This window comes from Myotis lucifugus, unplaced genomic scaffold (assembly GCF_000147115.1).
Source record: "Myotis lucifugus unplaced genomic scaffold, Myoluc2.0 scaffold_48, whole genome shotgun sequence".
NCBI lineage: Eukaryota > Metazoa > Chordata > Mammalia > Chiroptera > Vespertilionidae > Myotis > Myotis lucifugus.
Window position 1 is genome coordinate 4032467 of NW_005871096.1, and position 24033 is coordinate 4056499.

Below are 24033 nucleotides of genomic sequence, written 5' to 3' on the forward strand. Positions count from 1 at the left end.
CTTTTAACCATTTAGCTGCCAGTTTATACACACACACACACACACACACACACACACACACGGGGCAAAATAGGTTTACAGTTATCGTATGGAAATCCAATAAAATAAAATCCTAATATGCAAATTAACAAAATGGCGGAACACCGGTCCCTATTATGCACACTAACCACCAGGGGGCAGACGCTCAACACAGGAGCTGCCCCCTGGTGGTCAGTGCGCTCCCATAGGGAGAGCACCGCTCAGCCAGAAACTGCACTCACGGCTGGCGAGTGCAGCCACCCCTGCCTCTGCAGCAGCGCTAAGGACCCCTCACGGGGAGCGGGCCTAAGCCGGCAGGTGGACATCCCCCAAGGGGTCCTGGACTGCGAGAGGGCACAGGCCGGGCTGAGGGACCTGCCCCCCCTTACCCCCCAGTGCACGAATGTTGTACATCAGGCCTCTAGTAATATAATAAATAATAATATAAGAATAAAATCTATGTTTTGTGTACTCACAACTGTAAATCTACTTTTATCCCACCCTCTGTATATACACAAGAGCATATGAGCCTAGAGATTAAGCAGCTTTTGTTTGTTTGTTTTTATAGGCATTGGGATTTTTTAAAATGTTACTTTATATGTAATAGATACTTTTGATATGAGGAACAGAAAACACTGGAAATACTTTAATTATCTTCTCTATTTACTGGATGACTTTCTTATTCCTAAGTTGGAGGCACAATGAATTGCCCACTCAGTACCCATATCTTGCTCTGTTTTTGCAAGAGACTTGGATTTAATTCAGGGTGGCACAGTGACCAGCCGCAGACAGTAGACTGTGATGGTGTAAGCCAACATACCAGTCCTGGCCCCTGACTTCCTAGCATTCCACTAGCTAGTGGCCATGTGACCTCAGTCTGGCCGGCGAGACCTAAGGGATGGAGGTAGGGTTTCTGGGAAAGCATTTCTGGGAAAGCATTTATTGTCCTGATAAAACCTGACAAATGAGCCTGTCACTGCCCTTCGTTGCTTTCCTCTGCTTTCTGCCTTGAATGCTGATAAAATTCCCGAATGCACAGCAAGCAGTCCTCTTGTCACCCTGAGGTGACGAGTCTGAAGGACAAGCTGAGAGCATCATGGAGAGATAATACCTGCTCAGACACTGTTCCTGTTGAATGGACACCAGCACCCGGCCTTCCAACTACTTTCTGTTGTTAGTTAGGTGTCTGATACTTAAGGCCGAATACAGTACTAACTGAAGTGAATGGGAAAATGCAGATGTAATAAGCTGTTTCCTGTGTGCTGTGGTGGCTTCATAAATGTTCCTAGATGTTCCGTGTGACCTTTCGCCTGAGTGTAAACAGTCTCTGAAAAAAGAGTTCTAACTCATGGTAAAAGTTGCCCACAGTTGCAAGTGATGAGTTGTGGACCTAGAAATGCAATTTTCACAATAAATGGACTTGTCTGCGTGAACCTGCTGTAGCACGTACCACAGAGCGTATTTCATGGCCAGTGTCTTCCTTATGGCCTTTTTTATGATAGTCTTAGTCAATATTCTGGTGAACTACATTGTGTATATTTATGGCTCTATAGGAAACTATAGCAGTACTAGGGGTAATAGCGTAAATAGTCTGATTTCTTAAAAATGTGAAGCTCCAACAGGCTTTATTGGACTTCAGGGTAATGGTATTATTACATTTTCTGCTGCTTCTCAAACTTTTTATGGCTAAGTTCCACCCTGGCAATTTCAAGAAATTTGGGGGGCTGGTTTTGTACTTTTATGGAAAACTATTTATCCTGTAATTCTCAATTGCTGAAAAGAGGGGTAGGGGGAATTAGTTTGTATTTTCTTTTTTTTATTGTCTTGGACTTAGTGCAAACACTTAGTGTATTGTTTTCCATGGGAGGGATAGAAATGGCTCTGTAGTATGCATCATGGAGATAATGTAAGGTATAAAATGAAAATTGGCCCTAGATGGTTTGGCTCAGTGGATAAAGCATCGGCCTGTGGACTGAAGGGTCCCAGGTTTGATTCTGGTCAAGGGCACATGCCCAGGTTGCGGGCTCAATTCCCAGTAGGGGCCATGCAGGAGGCGACCAATCAATGATTCTCTCTCATCATTGATGTTTCTATCTCTCTCTCCCTCTCCCTTCCTCTCTGAAGTCAATAAAAATATATTAAAAAACGAAAAGAAAATTGTCTTCTAAGCTGTTAGGAAAATAGGGACTGTAAGTGATAGGGTCAACAAATTATAAAGAGAAAGGGATTTTAGACATCATCTAGTAAAAATCCTACTTTTTTCATAACCTCAGAACTTGAGACCTAAAATATTTTCAGTCATTTATTTAAAAAATAAAAATACATATGACTACCCTGTGCATCTTGAAAGACTGTTCCATAGGAATGAGGAAACATTGTGCAGCCTTAAGGACCTAATATGCCATCTGTTGTGATGCCTCGTTTTACAAATAAGAACTGAAACCCTGAGAGGAGAAAAGTTATTTCTTTGAGTTGGAGCAGGAAGTGGCTATTGAGCAGGTAGGGACAGGGCCATCAAACCTGCTAGATGTGTTTACATCTTCGGTGCTGCCTCTGGAATTCTTGATGGCAGTGCCTTAGGTGGGATTGGTGTTTTTGTTGTTGAGAGCTGTTGATGTTTGTTTTTGTTTTTTAAGTTCTTTATTGTTTAATGTATTGCACAAGTCTCCTTTTTTCCCCCATTGACCTCTCCCCGGGTGCCCTCAACCCCCAGCACATGCCCCCCCCCCTCATTTGTGTCCATTGGTTATGCTCATATGCATGCATACAAGTCCTTTCATTGATCTCTTACTCCCTCATAGGTTGGACAGTCTATTTGATGCTTCTATGTCTCTGGTTCTGTTTTTGTTCATCAGTTTATGTTGTTCATTATATTCCACAAATGAGTGAGATCATATGATATTTATCTTTCTCTGACTGGCTTATTTCGCTTAGCGTAATGCTCTCCAGTTCCACCCATGCTGTTGCAAATGGTAAGAATTTCTTCTTTTTTACAGCAGCATAGTATTCCATTGTGTAGCTGTACCACAGTTTTCTAATCCACTCATCTGCTGATGGGCACTTAGGCTGTTTCCAAATCTTAACTATGGTGAATTGTGCTGCTATGAACATAGGGGTGCATATATCCTTTCTGATTGGTGTTTCTGTTTTCTTGAGATATATTTCTAGAAGTGGGATCACTGGGTCAAATGGAAGTTCCATTTTTAATTTTTTGAGGAAATGCCATACTGTTTTCCACAGTGACTACACCAGTTTGCATTCCCACCAGCAGTGCAAGATGAGGGTTTCACAGGCAGTGATAGGAGGCAGGGCATCCAGGCGGAGCAGATGATAGAAGCATGCAAGTGGGAAACTTTTAGTGGGGTCAGTAAAGAGGATGCAACCCAGTGTGGTGCCCCTTCGAGATCAGGAGATAGAGAAAGGGCTTACGTCCATAGCAGTCAGGGGCAAGTTGGGGCTAGTTCAGGCCAGTTTGGGCCAGTGAAGGGAGGGTCTTGAGATCTATCAATAAAGTTAGAATTTTATTTGGTAGCCAGTGGGGAGCTCCTAAAATGATGATGATGATGTTGTTGATGATGACTATGGTAACTAACATATCACACTGATTGTGTGCCACCACTATTCTTGGTGCTTCATGTGCCCTCACCCGTTTAATTCCCACAAGCCTTTCATGTTGGTACTCTATCTCCAGTTCATAGTTAAGGAAACTGAGGCACACAGAGACACCCATAGGCAGTGATGGAGACAGAATTCAAACCCAGGTGGTCTGGCCCTAGAGTCCCCTTTTTGATGATCTGTAGTGTGGGTATGGCACTGATAAAAGTGGCGGATTCTCTTGGGAAGATGAGTTGGGGGATTCTCTTGGGAAGATGACTTGGTAGGAGTGTACAGGAGGACAGGGGTGAAGGCAGACGGGCAATCAGGAGGTGGATTGCAGGCCTCCAGGAAGGTTCATAAAAGCTTGACTTAGGTGATGACTGTGGCAATGGAGGGAGGAGAATATAGATGCCAGCAACCTCTGAGCATGAATTAGTGGTACCAGGCCCCCAGTTGGACGTGGGAACTAGGACATCACTTGGATGTCTGCCTAATGGGATTAGGGGAGTTGAGAAGATATGGTGGGAGCATGATGGTTTATTTTTACAGAGCTCTCTTTTCTCATTGTGATCAACTAGTGCAGTGGTTCTTAATCTGGGAAAACTATCTAGAGAAAAGATCCACGGTTGTGTATCCTAACAAACATCTGAGTTTATGGACCCTCCCCTGCTCATCCATCTTACTATGGCATTGAGTCCACAGTAGAACTGAACAGTGTTTCTTGATAGTTTGTGACCTTAAAGGCACTTGTCCTCTTCCCAGTTTAAGAATATTGGGTGTGAGAACGGGAGAAGCGATGGGTGTGGTCCTGCATTTGGGGGCACCTTTGTTTCAGCTTCCCTGCCAGTGACTCTTGCCTTCCGCTTTCCTGTCTGCCCTTCCGTTTCGGCTAGGAGAGCCGATCATGGCTAGAGATAGAGGCCCTTGGTTCTCTTTGTGAATGGTCATTCTGTGTTGAGGGCACGCCCTGTTCTGGTGGCGGCCTCAGCCTGCCAGTCAGCCTGAGGACATTCCCCCCGCCCCCTGCTGCCTTTCTGAAAGATGTGCTCCTGGTGGGGACTGTCTTCTCTGAGACCTGTCTGCAGGACCAGCTGAAGGGCCGGGGACCAGCAGGTTGTTCCAAGATCAGTAGCTGATGATACTCTTGTGGGGAGGAAAAATCCTGACGTCGATGAGAGGACATTGAGATTACAATTTGGGTGTGTGTTTTCCTCCCATTTCTGCAGTCTGGGACATTTTTTCCCCCTCTCCTTTTCTTTGTCTCCTTCTTCTTTCCATCCTTTCATTCTTCCCTCCTTCCTTCGATCATTCCTTCTCCCCCTCTCCCTCTTTTATTAAAATCAGAGGAGTTAATTGTACAGGGTCAGTAAATGGGACTGCACCTATTTTTGTCTTTGATTATGGTTTTCCATCTTTTTTTATGTTTATTTTAATTGATTTCAGAGAGAGGAAGAGAGGGAGAGAGGGATAGAAACATCAATAATGAGAGAATCATTGATTAGCTGCTTCCTGCATGTCCCCCACGGGGGGTCAAGCCCATAACCTGGGCATGTGCCCAGACCCAGAGTCAAACTGTGGCCTCCTGGTCCATGGGTTGACACTCAATCACTGAACCACACTGGCTGGGCATATGGTTTCTCATCTTGCTTTTGTGGGGAAAGGTAGCACTGGGGAGTCACATAAGGATGGGTTGCCCATGGGATTATACAGCCATGCACTATTCTGGGCACAGCTATCCAGGAAAGATGCGGGGAATTAGAGGACTTGGCTCACTCTGTCCTCAAGCTCCTTTAAAAACCCTGGAAAGACAATATGCCCGTGTGGATCCCAATTCTGGTTCAGCCACTGGCAGAATGTCCATTCACGTGTTCTCTAATCTCTCCTCTGCAGGTGGGGGTTGGTCATATTTGTTGGAAGGGGTGTCATGCTGAACAAATGGAAAACACATCTAAAAGGATACTGACCACGTCTCTTATCTCCCTGTTTCATGTTAAAAATTTCTGGGGATTGTACCTTAGAATGATCTCAGAAATACTAGAGGGAGAAGGGGGAATATGTGTTAAACTGATTTGTGCATGTTTGTTCCATTTCTGCTGCGTGACCATGGGAGGTAAATATTTTTTCAGTTATGAGATGAGAGAACTGAAGTTCAGAGAGGTTGAAAACAAGAGTTCTACCACCTGCTCGATGCGTGGCCTTGGGCAGTTATTTAGTCTCTCACTGCCTGTTACCTCGTCTCTAAAGTGGAATATGGTAGTTCCCTCCTCACAGGTTGGTTATAAGGATTGGGATGGTTAATATGTATAAAGTCTTAAGACAATGCCTGGTGAATAGTAATGTGATGTGAGTATTAGACATTATTATCATTAAGAAAATTGCTAAGTGTCTTTTAAGCCATGGTATGGTGAAATTAGGATGGATGCATATACATAAGGTGTTGAAATGGGATTTAACTGTCATTGTTGAAACACAGAGTGGGTTTGGTTTTCATGGTGAGGGGTTGGGGAATTGAGGTTGGAAGCATCAGGAAAAGTCCAAGGGGGAGAGGAGAAAGGATTTCAGGAATGTGGGGAGAAAAGGAGGTCCAGAGATCATTGGGGGGCAGGGCAGAAGGAAAGTTCTGTGTTGCTTTTGTGATGTGGCTGAAGAGAAGCCATTTATGATTGCCTGGTTCTGGAACCAGGAGGTAAGAGAGCGATAAATTGTAAATGGGATCTTTGGAGTCTCTGTTTCACCCAACTCTGGAAGAGGCAGTAGCATAGAACTGAAACTAAGGATTCTCGGATGAGGAGACCAGGCTTGGAGCCAAGGCTGCTGCCTATGAGCTGCCTGATGTGTTGCAAGTTTCTTCACCTCCCTATAGCTCTGTAGAATGAGGAGCATGGTGGTGCCTACCTCCCAGGACTTGTGGGGCTGAGGGAGCTTGTGCACACTGCTCACGATTAGCTCACAGGAAGCCCTCAGCAGCTGTCACTTACTTAATGTCACCCAGGGCTTACTATTATCCCCTGGGCTTTGGTTAGAAATTCCGGCTGAGTAGGTAAGCCATACGTGATGACGTTTCAGAGCAATGCCCTTTCTGGATGAATCCCAGCCAAGACCATGAAAGATACCAGACTCCTATCACTATCTCAGCCAAGAAGCTGGCCTGGACTCTTGAGTTGCTTTTGAGGTACACTTTTGTTTCCCTCTTTCCCCTTTCCCCCCAAATTGTCTTGGAGCTCAGAGGAGAGCAGAAACGGATATAGTTTCTGCTGTTGGGTTCAAAACATCTAAACCCTCATTTCCATTCCCTCAGATTTTTAAAAAATATATATTTTTTTATTGATTTCAGAGAGGAAGGGAAAGGGAGAGAGAGAAATATCAGTGATGAGAGAGAATCTCTGATAGGCTGCCTCCTGCACACCCCACACTGGGGATTAAACCTGCAACCTGGGCATATGCCCTGACCGGGAATCGAACTGTGACCTCCTGGCTTACCCACTGAGCCACGCTGGCCAGGCTATTCCCTTGATTTTTAATTCTTAATACTGCACAAGAGACTCTTTTATCAAGCAACAAAACAAAATCTGTAATAATAAAAGCATAATATGCAAACTGACTGAACGGCCGAACAGCTGAAAGACAGTCTGGACGACCACACTATGATACCCACTGGCGCCAGGCCAGCCAAGGCGGGTGCGATGCAATTGGTCAGGGGGCCCCACCATTTCCCCATGATCGCTCCACAAAGGGAGGCCCAGGCCACTGGCCAGCAGGGTGACCAATCAGGGGGTTCCGAGATTGCCCCAAAGAGGGAGGCCCAGGCCACCAACTGGCAGGCTGTGGTGGGTGGGCGGGGCCTCCCTCTGCGGGGGTGATCCATGGTGGAGCCCAGGCCAGGTGGGCAGGGCCTACCTCTTTGGGTAGGGCTTCAGGGCTTCAGGACTGCGAGAGGGCGCAGGCCAGGCTGAGGGAATTACCCACCTCCCCAAGTGCATGAATTTCATGCACCGGACCTCTAGTTCTATTATAAACTAACAATTTTGCATTTACAGTCTTTGTTATAAGAGATTTGTCTCATTATCTCATTCGTTCTCACTACTAAGACAGGATAGAGGAATGCATAATGGGCTTCTCTTCAAAAAATTAACGTGACACAATCACAATTGGAAAGTCAAGTCCCATGTGTCCTGACTTCATTCCAGTGCTCCTTCCCCAGGGCTCTGTTCCCCCTCAGCCTGCCTTCTTGCTTCTGTTAATAAGGCCCAGCAGGGGGTCCCATACTGTCACGGAGGCAATTACCCTTGGAACAGCTTCTCTTTTTAATGTAGGCATCACCAAATGACCTGTGTCAGCTCTGTGGGCAAACTCAAGATCCTGCCTTCAAAAACGCATGCATCCTATTCAGATGAAATCATTTTCCTTGGCCAATTTAACAAGATCCTTGCTCTCGTTCGTTTCCTTTAATTATCTTGTTAAAAAAAGAACGAGGGAAGACCATCTGCTTTGTGAGGCCCGCTCATCTCCTGTGTTTTCCCTAATAGATATATGAGGGCCCAGTTAAACAAATTAAGGCTTCATCTCATTCTTGTTTAGGATTTTTCTGTTTGGTGCTTTTTGCCTCACTGCTATCGGCTTTTCTTGGTTGTATATTGGGGATGTCTTGGAGTGTAGATTTTATGAAAAGGTGTTATCTTTGTTCCAGAAATTGCAGGCACTGTGAGCCATTTTCCATATAGTGCCAAACTGTCACAACCGGGTTCTTTGCTTTTTTTAATCCCTTCCTCTCACTATGAGAAATCCTATTCTCTGAGCTACAGAGTAAAATCTATCAAACATAACATGGAAAGTAGAGGGCGGTGGTTGCTGTCTTCCTATTCACAAACTCTAAATCTAGTCTCCCCTAGCAAAACTCAGCTTTATCACTTTTTACACCGGAGCCTTCACTTATGAATAGGAGACATACGCAGTGAGGGTAGGGCGGGGTGGGGGTGCTATTCTTCCTTTCTTTATTTTAAAAACTATATGGTATGTACATTTATAACTTCATGTACAAACTTTATTTCTATCAAGTTGAAAATAACTCTTGCTCTGAACATGAAAATGCTTCATACTCAGTATAAAAAATTTACATAAATCATCAACATATAAAACATTAGAAGGCATTTTTCTAAATCCTGCCACTCAGAGATTATTGCTGTGAACATTTTGATTCACTTTTTCTACTTATTCCATTATGAACTATTTATTAAATATCTGCAATGGCCTGACCAGTGTGGCTCAGTGGTTGAGCGTCGACTTATGAACCAGGAGGTCACAGTTCGATTCCAGTCAGGGCACATGCTGAGGTTGCGGCCTCAGTCCCCAGTAAGGGGTGTGCAGGAGGCAGCCAATCAGTGATTCTCTCTCATCATTGTTGTTTCTATCTCCCTCTCCCTCTCCCTTCCTCTCTGAAATCAATAAAAATATATTTAAAACAAACAAAAAAAAGTCTGCCATGTGCCAGACACTGGAAATCCTAGCTAATAAAAGACAAAAAAAGTGTAATTAACCGTACCTCCACTACACTTCCCATTGGCTAATCAGGGTGATATGAAAATTAACGGCCAAGAAAGATGGCGGTTAATTTGCAGTTTGTAATCCACCCTTTTGGTGGATGGAACAAAACCAAAAGACAGAGCCATCTTATATTTTGGCGGGAAATTCACCCGCACTCCAAGTGTTAAAACAAACAAAAACAAGTCTGCCATGTGCCAGACACTGGAAATCCTAGCTAATAAAAGACAAAAAAAGTGTAATTAACCGTACCTCCACTACGCTTCCCATTGGCTAATCAGGGTGATATGAAAATTAACTGCCAAGAAAGATGGTGGTTAATTTGCATATGTAGGTGCCAAGCTATGGAGTGAAGCTGGCTGGCCCCGGGCAGGAGCAGCGAGCGAAGGCTGGCGTGGTGAGCGAAGAGCAAAGAGGGGGGCCCGCCGGCCCACGCGTGCAGGGCCAGGGGCTTAGCTAAGCCCCCGGCCTACCTGCCATGCGCTGCGGCCTCCGCCACACTCCCGGGGCCCACAAGTGGCGGGCTGGGGGCTTAGCTAAGGCTTAGCGCATACTCTCTGGTGGCCCCACAGCAGGGCATCCTGGCACCCTCCTGGCAGGAGGGCGGCCAGGAAAGCCGAGTGGGGCAGGGGCTGCAGGGAGCCATGGAGGGGCAGGGCGGCCAGAGCCAAGTTCCCGGGGGTCTGAGGAGAGTGCTTGACAGGAGCCCGGACTGCAAAGAAGGAAGAGGAAGTGGCCACAGGGAGCTCTTCCAATCCCCCTGCACGGACACCCTACCGCAGCCCACATACCCCCGGGGGGACGGGGAGGCTGACCAGACAGGAGAAGACCCAACCTTGGGGGTAGCTGCAGCCCGTATCTCTGACTCCCAATCTCTTCCCCTGCCACCCCCGCCAGGGGCACCCACAACAATAGCACGCCTGCGACAACCCATCAGCGCCCCCGAGGCACCCGAGGCCTGTGGCCTGCCACTGCTGGGCCCCCCCCACTGGGGCCAGGCACGCCTCTCCTCCCTACAACTCCAGACCCGGGTGAAGGCAGGCCTAAGTGGCCCCTCAGGGTCAGACTCATCCCCCCCCCAACACCCCCTCCCTGACAGTAGTGGCGCCGTCTCTGCAGCAGAAGTGCACTGAACCTTGCGGGGGGTGCGGCTAAACCCGCCCTCCTAGCTCACTAAGCCGTCAGTTGGACATCCTCCCAGGGCTCCCAGACTGTGAGAGGGCACAGGCCACACTGAGGGGGGACCCCCCCCCCCAGTGCACGAATTTCGTGCACCGGGCCTCTAGTCATAATAATAAAAGGCCAGAGGCATCACAACCAAAATGACCAAACGACCGGTCACCATGAAGTGCATGGAGCACCTCTCGGTCCCTCCCCTGCGGCCCACAGGCTCCGATTGCAGCAAGGCTGGTGGCCGGCGGGTGTGCAGGTGGGCGGGGCACGTGTGGGTGGGTGGGGCCGCGCGATTTGGTGCGCTGGGCCTCTAGTCTATAATAATAAAAGCATAATATGCTAATTAAACCAGACAGCCAAACGACCTTCCAGACATCTTTCTGGACGACCTTCCGGATGAAGCCACAGCTGCAAGGGCCGAGCCCCTTGCACGAATTTTGTGCATCGGGCCTCTAGTATATTCATAAATGAAACAGACATAGTCCCTGCCCTCATGGGGCTTTTCCAAATGGGGAGACAGAGCCATTAAATAGATGATATAAATTAATTTAACACCAATACACCTGGACTTATAATGAGGTTATGTCCCAGTAAACCCAGAGTATTTGAAAATGTAGTAAGTCAACAATGTGTTTAATACACCTAACCTACCAAACATCATAGCTTAGCCTAGCTTACTTTAAACATTCTCAGAACACTAATTAGCCTACAGTTGGGCACAATCATTTAACACACCGCCTATTTGATACTGAAGCATTGAATATCTCATGTAGTTTATTATACATATCACTTTCGCACCACTATAAAATAAAAACATTGTAAGTTGAACTATCATAAGTTGGGAACTGTCTGTATATTCTAATGCAGATGTATGTTGTTCTTTCATGTCTTGTATAATTTTTAAAATAATCTATTTTACCTTATTTTGAAATAATATATTATAATTTTAATTGTTTAAGGACATGTCTTTTTGTCATGTTTTCATTGTAAGGATATCAATCTGTTCATTATCCTTTTTTTTAATTATATGGAATTTAATCTTGTTAGTGTTCCGTAATTTCATACAACTTAATACCATAAAATTTTTCTTAAATTTATGAAAGAATAACACTATACATGCTGTCTTTATTCCAACTTTTTGTTGTGACAAGTTTTCAAACATACTGAAAAGTTGAAAGCACTGTGTGTGGAATTCCAATATGCTCATCATATTTGTTATAGATAGATTTTTCATTCAATAATATTTAAGAGAGGGCCTTCCACATAACTACATATAGAAACAATCTCACTTTTAAATGATGAAATCCATTTCACTGTACAGATGTGATATTTTATTTAATTCGTCTCTTATTGACTGGCATTTTGCTTGTTTCCGATTTTGCTCCTAGTAGAAGTAATGTTGCTTATATGTCCTTATGAAAAATTCCTAAAATGACTGTCATGAGATGTTCTCATGTGTACAGCGTACGTGGTTGTAGGTTGGGAATGAACAACAGTATAGATCAAGATGCAGTCTCCTTTCAGGAAGACAGCCCCATGTAATCTGGGGCAGGCATACTTCTTCCACAGACAGCAGATGGGGGTTAGCAGAGGGGAAGGGGTTGGGGGGAGAATGAAATGGGTAAAGGGGGGGTCAATATATGGTGACAGATAGAAACTAAATGTTTGGTGGTGAGCATGCTACAGTGTATATGGATATTGAATTATAATGTTGTACACCTGAAACTTATATAATGTTATTAATCAATGTTACCTCAATTTAAAAAAACAGAAATTTAACATTAAGAAAAAGAACTTGCTTCCCTACAGCAGGATTCTCACATAGCATCAGCCCTTCCCTGCACTGATTTCGGTTTAATCCGAGTGGCTCTTCTTTTATATCATTTTGGTTGTTGTGGGTATAATTACGGTATCACTTACCTGTTGCCACAATAATGCTGCATAAGGAACCACCCCCACATTTAGTGACTTAGACCATAGTCATTAGTATCTACAGGATGGCTGAGTGATTCTTACCATCTCTGCTGGGTTTACCCATGTGCTTGCAGTCGGCTGCCGGTATAGTGTGCAGGTCTTTGCAGTGCTCTCGCGTGTGTTTGATGGTCAGCTGGCTTAGTTAGGGTGGTCTAAGCCGGCCGTGGCCAAGAGGATTCAGGGGTCCTACCCAAGTCTCCAACCTCCTTCCAGCAGCCCAGCCTGGGGGTGTTCTGGAGGTAGTAGCACAGATCTTTTCTTTCTCCTGGGGCCGGAAACGGGCCATGCTTTTCAAGCTTCTGTGTCATTTCATTTGCTAATAACCTAGTGACCAAAGCAAGTCACACAGCTAGGTCGGAGCCAGTGGGAAGAGACTGCAGTTAGCGAGCAGGGAGCCAGGTCACAGAGAAGATGTTGAGTAAGGCCATTAATGCAGGCCGCCCTCCATTGCTACCCAGCAGCATATTTTAAGCTAGCACTTCTTAGAAGCATTAGACATTGCTGTTATTTCAAAACTGCAGCTGTTTTGCCTTTGAAATATGGAAAGTGAGGACCAAGCGTTTGCTTCATTTAAAAAATGGCTTGTTAAGAGTTATAAAGGTAACTCGTGCATGGAAAAACTCACTTTCATTGTTCTATCTTGAAAGTATTTCTGTTCCAGTTGGTGTTTTCCCCTGGGTTTCATTTCTGGATACAGGGTTTTCCCTTCTGTGCATCTTTTTCTTTGTTTGACAGTGTTTTAGGATTTGATTTCGAAATCTGGCTTTGAGAACAATGAATCAAGAAAGATGAAGAGCTAGATAACTATGTATAGGGTCAGATGGGTACTACTAGTAAACTTACCTGGGTGATGACTTCCTAAGGTATGTAAATACCTGGTCACTATGTTGTGTACCTGGAACTAATACAATATCAACTGCAATTGAAAAACAAATTTAAAAAGCCAAGCAAACAAAAAGTGCAGTGGCATTTATAAAAAAAAAAAAAGAAAGTAAAGAGCTAGAATCATAAATGAAACTCCTTAAATGTTGCTTTTCCTTAAGCTGTAGACATTACAGACAGGATTAGATCCCTGCACCTATTGCTTTTTCTCTACTGTAAGTCAGAATAAGTGGTAAATTTAGGCTCTTCCAGAACAGTGATTCTCAGCAGCAGCTATGCAGCACCAGGTGTGCAGATGGCAGGAAATTGTTACTAGTAATTACATCTCAAAAGTTTTCTTAAAAATCAAGTTTATCCCCGTAGAGTGCGATATTATATGCCACGCCTCTCTCTGCTCTGCAGAAATAAACTACTGAAATAAAAATTTGCATATGCATACTCACTAAACACTCTTCATTGTGTATGCATCATAAAGTTACACATACCTTAGTTGTTTAACGGAAACTGTGCGTATTGTACTAAGTAGGCAACTTAAAGGATTTTTTCAAAGTAAGTTTGTTGTCGAGTTTTGCTTCATTTTTTGACTTTGGAACTCCCCCCCCCCCCCCCCCCCCCCCGAGTGAGCTAAAATTTCACACACTTGTTCTTAAATGTACTTCATTTTACTGTCTTGAGCTATAAGGAAAAAGGGGACTTAGGTTTTGCTTGTCAGCAAGAGAGCCCCTTTGTAGTTTAACTGGTTATCAGGATGTTGGACATAAACTTCAAAATAATTATAATGTGGCAAGAAGTGTCTTGCAGAATTAATTGATTCAGGTAATCTGAGTCAACTTCAAGAGAAAGAGTCCTGACAAGCATGGCATAGAGGTCACGAGTCTGCTTTTTGGAGGCAAAGAGATGTGGGTCCTGATACCAGATTTGTCACTTGCCTTCCATGTGACCTTGGACAGGTTACCTAACCCCTGTGCCTCAGTTTCCCCATTAGTAAACATGATGTAATAATAGTACCTCTGTCATGGGATGATTGGAAGTGATAATCCTTATAAAATTCCTACATAGCACAATGCCCAGTACCTAGTATAAGTGCTCAGTAAATGTTAGATGGGGTGGGTACTGACTGGAAGAAACCCTGCTCATCTGACGCAGCTGCTCCATTTTATAGATCTGGATAGAAATTAAGTTCCTCAGGGGAAAATGTTTAAACCCTTAAAGTGAGATTGAGTCACTGTGAATTAGGAGACAGGTCTAATCCTGGAATGCAAAGTCTACTTAAAAAGTATTTATCCACTAATACACCCTGTATCGTTTCAAGAGCAAGGGTAAGACGGTAGTTTTTGACAGCCCTGTCTGTGCTCGGCAGTTATGATAATGATTTCAGTAATGACAGAAAGTTTTCATTATAATTGCAGTGCTGAGCTCCATTCTTGGACTCAGCTTATCATTTGTGAAACATTTTACAAGACAGCAGGACAGGGCAGGGAAAGAAGATGGAGGGTGTAGCCCGCCTACGTTTATTGAATACTCAGGGTGAATGTGCGAAGGTCTCCAAGAGACTTTGCTTTTCTTCAGAAATCTTACAACCTCTTTGAGAAAACAGGTCATGTGGGTAAGAAAAATAATAATTATAACAATAGTAATAGCGGTTACCTTTATTGAATGTTTGGCACTAAGCAAAGCAAGCAAGCCACCTGTCATATCTCATTTGGTTCTCACAGTCACTGTCAGATTGCTGGTAACCACAATTTGCAGTTGAATAAGACACACTTGCGACATTAGTATTGGTTCACAATCATAGAACCTAAGGCCGACGCTCTATCCACTGAGCCAAACCGGTTTCGGCTGAGGTTAGACTTTTCAAAATTAAGGGTTGGAGGTATCTACAGGACCCATTACTTGCATTTGGGGGGATGGAGACCAGAGATGGTAAGTGTCTGGCAGTACCCAAGACAAATCTGTGTGACAAAGAATGTCTCACTCTACAAAGCTTGCAAATACTGTACCAAATATTCTTGTAGGTTCGACTCCTGGTCAGGGCACATGCCCAGGTTGCGGGCTCCATCCCCAGTAGGGGGCATGCAGGAGGCAGCCAATTAATGATTCTCTCTCATCATGGATGTTTCTATCTTTCTCTCCTTCTCCCTTCCTCTCTGAAATCAATAAAAATACATATTTTTAAAAAGACTGAAGCTTGGGCTATCATATAATACATTGAATAAATATATAATTTCAAATTTATATACTAGTATTGGTGTCTAATGGGGGAAAAAGTAGATAGCATATTATACCAAAATAAGATACAAGTGGGTATTGAATTTATTTATTCACTCCTTTGTTTAAGTTTTGTGTCATTCCAGGACACAAAAATGCTATTGGAAAGGAAACTGTTGTTGCTAGATTGCTTCACTTGTGCAGTTCTAAGCTTTGTTTTAAAATCACAACTGCATTCTTTTGTTTTAAATTTTGAGAGAGAGAGAGAGAGAGAGAGAGAGAGAGAGAGAGAGAGAGACAGACTCTTTGATTTGTTGTTCCACCAATTTATACATTCATTGGTTGCTTCTTGTATGTGCCCTGACTGGGTATCAAACCTGCAATCTTGGAGTATGAGGACTACACTCTAACCAACTGAGCCACCTGGACGGGGCTAATCACAGCTGTATTAATGAGGAGCTTGTAGGGCCTACCCTGTTTCCCGGGTGTCTTTGAACTCATATGTGGTTTTTCAGGAAGCAAAGGCACTTGTTCTGAATGCCAGCCAACCTTCTCTAGCTTTACAGCTGAGCTAGCATTTGTGCCTGTCTTTGCTTTTAATGGAAAGGTAGACAATATTTGGATTAGGATAAAGTTTCAGAATCTGTCTGCATTATCTAGATCAGCACTTCACCAAATGAGATGTCATATGAGCCACATGATATGAAAATCATGGAAGTTGGAAATTTTCTAGTACCCACTTTCAAAAACAGAAATGAATGAAATTAATTTTAGCTGTTTTGTTTAACTCACAGTATCTAAAATATTATTTCAACTTGTAATCAATGTTTAAAAATTATTACTGAAACACCTTACTTTTTTTATGCAAAGTCTCCAAATACAGCATGTGGTTTACACTTACAGCAGTCAACCCGGATGCAGAATGTTCATTGGAAATACTGGATCTGTATTTAGATTTCATAAAGTTTATAGTTGAAAAGTAGATTTACTACCCAGGAGGTTCCAAGCTGACCTAAATGCTTCCTATGGATTAGCTTATAGATTATATATTAGTTAATTATAATTAAACTAGAGGCTCCATGCATGAAATTCTTGCAAGAGTAGGCCTTCCTACACCCGCTGCCAGCACCGGCTTCCCTCCAGCACCCAGGACCCAGGCTTCCCTCTAGCTTCTGGCAGGCACCCAGGACCTGGGCTTCCCTTGCAGCCCTGGCTTTGTCCGGAAGGTCATCTGGAAGGACGCCTGGAAGGATGTCCGGTCTAATTAGCATACTATTCTTTTATTATTATAGAACATTAAAAATTCAGTTTCTCAATTGCATTAGTCATCTTTTAGGTGTTTTGTAACTCCCTGTTGCTCCTTATGGCTTCCACATTGGACAGCACAGCTACGATTATTCTTAATACTAAACTTAACTGTTTTTATACTTTCTCGGATTATTATTTAACTAGAGGCCCGATGCATGAAATTTGTGCAAAAGCAGGCCTTCGCAGCCCCTGCTGCCTTAGCCCTCACAGCCAGCCCTGGCTTCGTCTGGAAGGTCATCCGGGACCATCCGGAGTCCGGATGGTTGTTCCTGTTCGGCCGTTTGGTCGATTTGCATATTACGCTTTTATTATTATAGATTAGATTTAGTCCATGCCACAAAGTCCTTGGAAACTGTTTTATTAGGTTAAGATTTATTCATCAAGGATACCAGTGCCTAGGGAAAAATAGCTCTGCATATTTGTGCTTTATTCTCAGGGTTGGGGAGTGCCTTGCACATAGTAGGGGTTTAATAAGTACTTACGTAGCTAAATCCTAGGTAGTCTTCAACTTTAGTTGAGTTTTACTTTCTCAGAGAAGTATACATGCCCCATCATTATATTTTCCCAGGGTTCTTTTCCTCTGAAACATACAGGGTGTCCCCCCAAAATGTATATACACTTTGACAGCTGATAGCTCAGTTTTGAAAATGAAATGTATTTTAATAAACACTGCCTTTATAATGATTCAAAGTGTGTGTATACACTGATTTGAGTAATTTAGTGATTAATAGCCATTGACTAGGCTATAAAATCCATGAATGTGGGTAAGGTGTTCTTGTTCACTAAAGTATTCCCTGCCCATAGAGAATACAGAATAAATATTGGTCAGGTAATAATACCACAGGGCCATTTAAAATATGAAGTGTTTAGCAGATTGTCCAGTTCTGAACTTTATAGACGTTGGAGTTTGTTTGGGGGAAAAAAGGAATATTTTATTTTAAAAATTACGCGTACTAAAAAGTATGCTGATTTTGAGGTTTTGTTCAAGCCCTTTCAAAATCCTCCTGTAAGTATGCCTTTTCTTACTTTCTTCTACTTGATTGGTATTCATTTTCTTGGAACGCCTATCACCACACATCTGTCTCTGCTTATAACTTAAGGTGCACTGAAGACAAAAGCTAGAAAAAAGGAAAATTGAATTGTGAAATACGTTTAAGGAGCTGAAAAAGGCTTAGGGCAAAAGCAGAGATGATGGAGGAAGCATCTCCTGCTGTTTCAGGACAGTTAAAAATAAACCCACCCTTTTAATTATAGCAGAGCAATGAGCCATACCCACAATATGTGAAAATATGATTAAAAAATGTATTGTGGGCCAGTAGACCAGGTTGTCAGGTCATTATCTGAATCATAAAGTTGGAAGTAATACCCATTAAAGGTTACTAGTTTGGAAAGGTTAGCTTAGGATTTAGTGTTTGCAAATGTAGGGGTGGGCAAAATTAGATTTATAGTTGTAATACAAATAAATAATGCAATAATTCTTAAATAATAATACAAGAATAAACTGTGTTTCGTGTACTCACCACTGTAAACCTACTTTTGCGAACCCCTATATAAAGTGTCTCCATTTAAATAATGCTTTAGTAAACCTCCATCATTTGACTTTTTCTTTTAACATATCACAGAAGCGTAATAAACATACTGAAATATGGGCACGAGGGAACAGCGTGGTGAATTTTCACATCCAGATCAAGAACTAGAACATGACCATCACAATATCCTGGAAGCTGCCCTCCTGCTTTCTCCCCCTTTCCTGCCCTCCAGGGTAGACCACTATCCTGACATAGAGAAGTTTTTCCTGTTTTTGTACTTTATATAATTGGAATCACTGCAGTATCCGCATTTGAATTAATAAAGCAGATTATCATTCTGAGTAACATTTCTGATAGCAATTCATTGAAAATAAGGCCTGTTTCCAGTTTTCCTTATTATGCATCTAATTTGGTAAACTGGCAGTATACCACCGTAGTATTTAGTTCGTTAATATTCCTTTAAGAAATGTTCTATGTAAATGCAAGAGTGTGTGCACGCGCACATGTGCACAAGCGTGTGTGTATGCACATGTATATGCCTTAAAGAGTTTACTCAAATTCAGTCACGCTGTGCTATGCATGCCATTCACTTGTCAGTGCTCTGTCTGCAAGCCCTTTCACATCAGCTCACGTAGATCTGCTTCATTTTTCCTACTGGCCGCACAGTACTCCATTATATGGAAGTATCATAATTGAATGAGCCAGCTGTCCACTGAAGAACAGTTAGGTTGTTACTGATCTTTTGCTTTTAGAACAATAGAATCCATGTGAGTTTATCTATAAAATAAATTCTTGCCCTAGCTGGTTTGGCTCAGTGAATAGAGTGTCAGTCTGTGGACTGAAGGGTCCCAGGTTCAATTGTGGTCAAGGGCACATGCCCAGGTTGTGGGCTCGATCCCCAGTAGAGGGTGTGCAGGAGGCAGCCCATCAGTGATTCTCTCTCATCATTGAGGTTTCTCTCTCTCCCTCTCCCTTCCTCTCTGAAATCAATATAAAATAAATTATAAAATTTATAAAATATATATTCCAAATTTTAAAATAAATTCTTAGAAATGGAATTGCTGAGCAGTGGGGTTCATATATTTGTAATTTGCTCAGATATTTCTAAATGAGTTTTGCCAGTGTTTACTCCCACCAGCAAAGTTTAATAACTCCTATTTCCAGTGTCCTTGCCTTAGGTTATATGTTATCAAGCCTCTTAGTCTTTGCAGTCTAATATAGGAAAGCCAATAAATCATTATTATTTAAATTTACATATTTTTTAGTTTCAAGGGAGGATAGTTATTATACGTTTATTGGACATTTGTGTTTCTCTTGGGACTTGTACCTATTCTTTGCTCATTTTACTGTAGATTTGCTCATACTTTTCTTAATAATTTGAAGGAGTTCTTTCTATGTAAAGAAAATGAACTCTTTTGTGTCATTTTTGGTGTGTGTTTTTTTTTCATTTTTTTTTGTCTTTACTATGTTTATAGCCTTTTTTTTTCTAAACAGAAGGTTTAAATTTTTATATGGTGAAATGTACCAGTTTTTTTTCTTATTGGCTTCTGAATTGTGTGTTTTTAATGAGAAAAAGCATTGGAAACTTTAGATAGATATTAGACAAATAGATAGATAGGTAGATAGATAGATAAACATAAGCCTTGAATGAAAAAAAAATAATCACAAATGTTTCTGGGAAATGGGGCTGAGCAGGAATTCAAATTTTAGTCAAAAGTGGTATAAGCACCTAAATAAACAAAAATTTGGACATTATCTGCCAAAATTTCTTTAATATTTTAAACAGCTTTGGAAGGATTTTCAATGATATGCTTTTTTCCTTATATGCTTTGTTATTTGGGGTTTTAATTTCTCAAATGATCCCTCTTTTCAGATTTCAAATTATAACCCATTTCCTGCACCATTGCTGACGTCCAGCGATCCATGTCAGAAGTACTTCCAGGTCAGATACACTTTCACATGTTTCAATGCAGACAAGCAGTTGAATATTGAAACTTTAACAAATATATATGATAGATGATTGTTTTGATGTTAAACATATGATTTGCTAAAATAATATGTTTTAGGTTTTCATTGTTTTTCACTAATGTAATAGAAAGATGAATCTTTAAAATAAAGTAGGAGAATCAATTGGACTTAACTGTATTCATGTAATAATTGCACAACTCTACTAATATAATGTGAAAATATTTTAGTTGACTATAATGGAAATTGAAACTATCACACTTTGCCATCTAGCATTTCACATTATAGCCTGCGAACTGTTAAACGTGAAGAAAGGAGCTGTTGGTAGTGAGTCTCTATAAACAGCATCTTAGCCATTGTGGGTTTTGCCTGGAATGGAGCTCCTCAAATCGGGATTCTTTTGTATTTGGTGCTGATTAATTTCAGGCCCTAAGAAAAATCACCTTAATTTTATTGTATGTTCTTTTCTTTGTGACATGATGGATGCTAGTCTACACACAAGATGGTGTGGGATTTAATTCTTAGCGTCACAGTAATATAATAAGGAAAAAGCAATGGCAGTAACATTTGGAATTAAACAGAGTAGAGGACTGTAAGTGGGAGATACATCTGGGTGGATTCCATGTTTGTTAGGCTACATGCCACTCAGAGAATTTTGAGTTTTTAAAGAAATAAATTTTAACCATAAATAAATAGATATTGATGTCCCTAAATTTTAAATTAAACTCATTAAGTAGGCCAAAGCTTTTTTTTTCTTTATATAACACTGCATGTTACATTTCAACAGAGAACTGAAATTAAACAATAGAATAAACACTAGGCTCAGTAGAGGTATATAAGCAGGAATGTCCTATTTACAAAACTCAGCCAAAACCAGTATGGCACACCTAAGTTCACAGAGGAAAATTAGGAACTTCAAGGTGATTCTTAGAGGTTAGCTAATTTGTACTGTGAAAATTTGGGGCCAGGGAGTAGATTTTCTTTGTAAATACATATTTGAATAGCTATGTTAATTTTGGAAAATCAGGCAAACATGCATGTCCTTTTAAAAGTACATTTTAAGTGTTGAGAATAAATCCCTTTAGGAATTCTTTAGCATTAAAATTCTTTTTATTACATTTGCAAGATAGACTCAATATGGAAACATTTTAGGAACTAAGCTTGCAAATATATAAAGTGATGTGTTTTCCTCTAAATGGGGGTGAACTAATCAAATAGCTGTGGAGATTTCTTATGACCACTGTATTTGGTTATGCTGACTTAGTCATTCTTTCTGTTGGTACTCAAATTGCGTTATTCCTTGGTAGTTATGTAAGAGGTAATGAAGCTGTTATCCAGCATGGTTTTTCAATAAGAGCTACTACTATCATGCATTGGTATAGAATGTAACAAATTTTGCCAAGAAAGCAGTTTTCTTCAGTGGAATATCATATTCCAGCCCCCCTTTTTAAAAAAAATTTAAATGGCAGCTAGTAAGGGAGAGTCTGGACCAATAAGTGGAATAAGGTACGCCTCAATCCCATTTTCCACTCTTAGGAGCTGTGACTACTGAGAACCTTTTCAAAAACAAACATACCAAAATCTATACCATTATCTGCTTACAAAATTCTTGTTGAACCTTCAAGATTCAACTTGGGTGTCTTTTCCGAATAGGTCTTAGCTATGACATAGTCAAGTAACTTCCCTATTTTAAAGCTTCTTTCATTGTTTAATTTTTTTTTTGAATTGACTTGAGGTTAGCTTATTCCAGAAAACCTGCATCAGTACATTATAGCTTACTACTTTTTTCACCTAAATCAGTATTCCCAGGCTTGATCATTGACTATGTTCACCAGAGTTGGCCAAAAACATCCAGAGCCGTGGTGGCTCAGTGATTGAGCATTGACTTATGAACCAGGAGATCATGGTTTGATTCCCGGCCACGGCACAAGCCCAGGTTGTGGGCTCAATCCCCAGTGTGGGGCGTGCAGGAGGCAGCCTATCGATGACTCTCTCTTCATTGATGTTTCTATCTCTCTCCCTCTCCCTTCCTCTCTGAAATCAACAAAAATATACTTTTTAAAATGTTTTTAAAAAGCACCAACAAAAACAAAGAAAATACAAAAAACATTCATCTTCAGAAGACACTGAAGCTCTTCTAAACGATGAAAATGATGAAACGTAGAAATTGAGCAGCGATAATATCCTTGGGGCCAGCGTATCATATCCCAAGGTGATGCTCCGAATGTCTTAATTCTTACTTGAATACACATATTCTGATTTGTGTTTCCCAAATAATCAGTCATCGCATCTACCAGGTGTGATGTTGCCTTGCCATCTTTTCCCCCATCTGGGGGCTTCTCTTCCTTGTCGACCGGCGGACTCCTACCCACCTTTCAGGACCCAACTCCGCTGTTTCCTGTGTTATTGTTGTTGTTTTGTGTTTTGGGTGGGAGCCTTCCCTGACCCTCTCTCCTCATCCCTAATGTCTTCTTATAAGCCCCTCTATCTTTAGCCATTGTGAGTTTGTTTAATAAATTCTTTCTCGCTGCCCTATCTGAGGGAGTTTCTTGAAGGAAAGCAATTGGTACACCTTTCTTGACTCTCCTCCATTCCCCTGGGGATGTTGAACAGAGTGAGCCCTCAGGCAATTAAGTTGAGTGGAGAATGGGAAACCCTTAGGTGGTTTAGACCCAGCTCTTAAAATCTCCCCTTTATCTCAAAGAGCCTGGGGAAGTCGCCCTGTGAACCAGCTGTGTGAAGCTGCCTTCCTGGCTTAGAAACTTCCAAGGTACGAATCCTGTGATCTCTCTGAGCCCGTGGCCCACGCTGCCTTCCAGTGACCTTTTCCTCTTTTGTTCATGGAGAAGTTCTTATCATTTTGGTCACATGGAGAGTTCACTTTCATGAGTAATTTCAGGAAACCAGCTTTATTTTGCCTCTCTTTCCTAAAAGAAAAAAAATAATCTGAGTTTGTTTCATTTCCTTAATACTTTGAGGTCTAGTTCAAAAGGCAACATCCCTCAGGGTAGAAGTTTTGCTGTTAACTCCTCAGTGGAAATGAAATTGTACAGCAGAAGAAATAAAAATGAGGACAATGTGAAGTCTCATTTAAGAGTGGGCCCAACGCCGGGCTTCCCTGGGCCCATTCATCAACCCGGGACCATTTGTCAGTTTCCAATTTTATAAGCATGTCATGGGAGCTGAGAAAGAGCAGCGGGTTATTGAAGAGAGGAGTTTCCTGTCACTTCTGACAAATTTTTTCGTTGACAGAAGGCTCGAGGTCTCAGGAAAGAGAAGGGGGAGCAGGTTTAACTACAGGCTCCAGCACGGGGTGTATTAGGATGTCATCTGAGTTATGGGGTCACAGCTTGGTGCTGGGACCTCTGTGACTCTGGGTTTGAGGAAAGCTTTGTTAGCCATGGAATTAAAATGACCCTGGCTTACCTAGTTCTGTTTAGGCTTCCTAAAAAATACTTTGTATATTAACTAAGGCTCTTTTAGTTGCTAAAAGGAGAAAATATATCTTGAAGTGGTTTAAGCAAAAAAAATAAGGAAGAAATTGATTGGCTTCTATACCCTAGAACCGTGGTCGGTGAGCCGCGGCTCGCGAGAAACAAGCGGCTCTTTGGCCCCTTGAGTGTGGCTCTTCCACAGAACACCACGTGCGGGCATGTACGTACAGTGCGATTGAAACTTCGTGGCCCATTCGCAGAAGTCGGTATTTTGTGGAAGAGCTGGTATTTTGTGGAAGAGCCACACTAAAGGGGGCAAAGAGCCGCATGTGGCTCCAGAGCCGCGGTTTGCCGAGCCACTGTTTGCCGATCACTCCCCTAGAACAGTGGTTCTCAACCTTCTGTCC

At 42.1% G+C, this 24033-nt stretch overlaps 1 protein-coding gene across 10 annotated transcripts in view; it reads left to right on the forward strand.

The window, feature by feature from the left end:
• Window positions 1-24033, forward strand: part of APBB2 (amyloid beta precursor protein binding family B member 2) — a 256229-nt gene that overhangs the window by 74666 nt on the left and 157530 nt on the right. For 2 of the 10 annotated variants that reach the window (XM_023753626.1, XM_023753625.1), the window contains one exon: window positions 20101-20169. The exons of the other annotated variants lie outside the window; for them this stretch is intronic. In XM_023753626.1, coding sequence (XP_023609394.1) covers window positions 20151-20169 — 19 coding nt within the window. In that variant the 5' untranslated portion in view covers window positions 20101-20150. The remainder of the gene's footprint in view (window positions 1-20100; window positions 20170-24033) is intronic. 10 annotated transcript variants of the gene reach the window in all.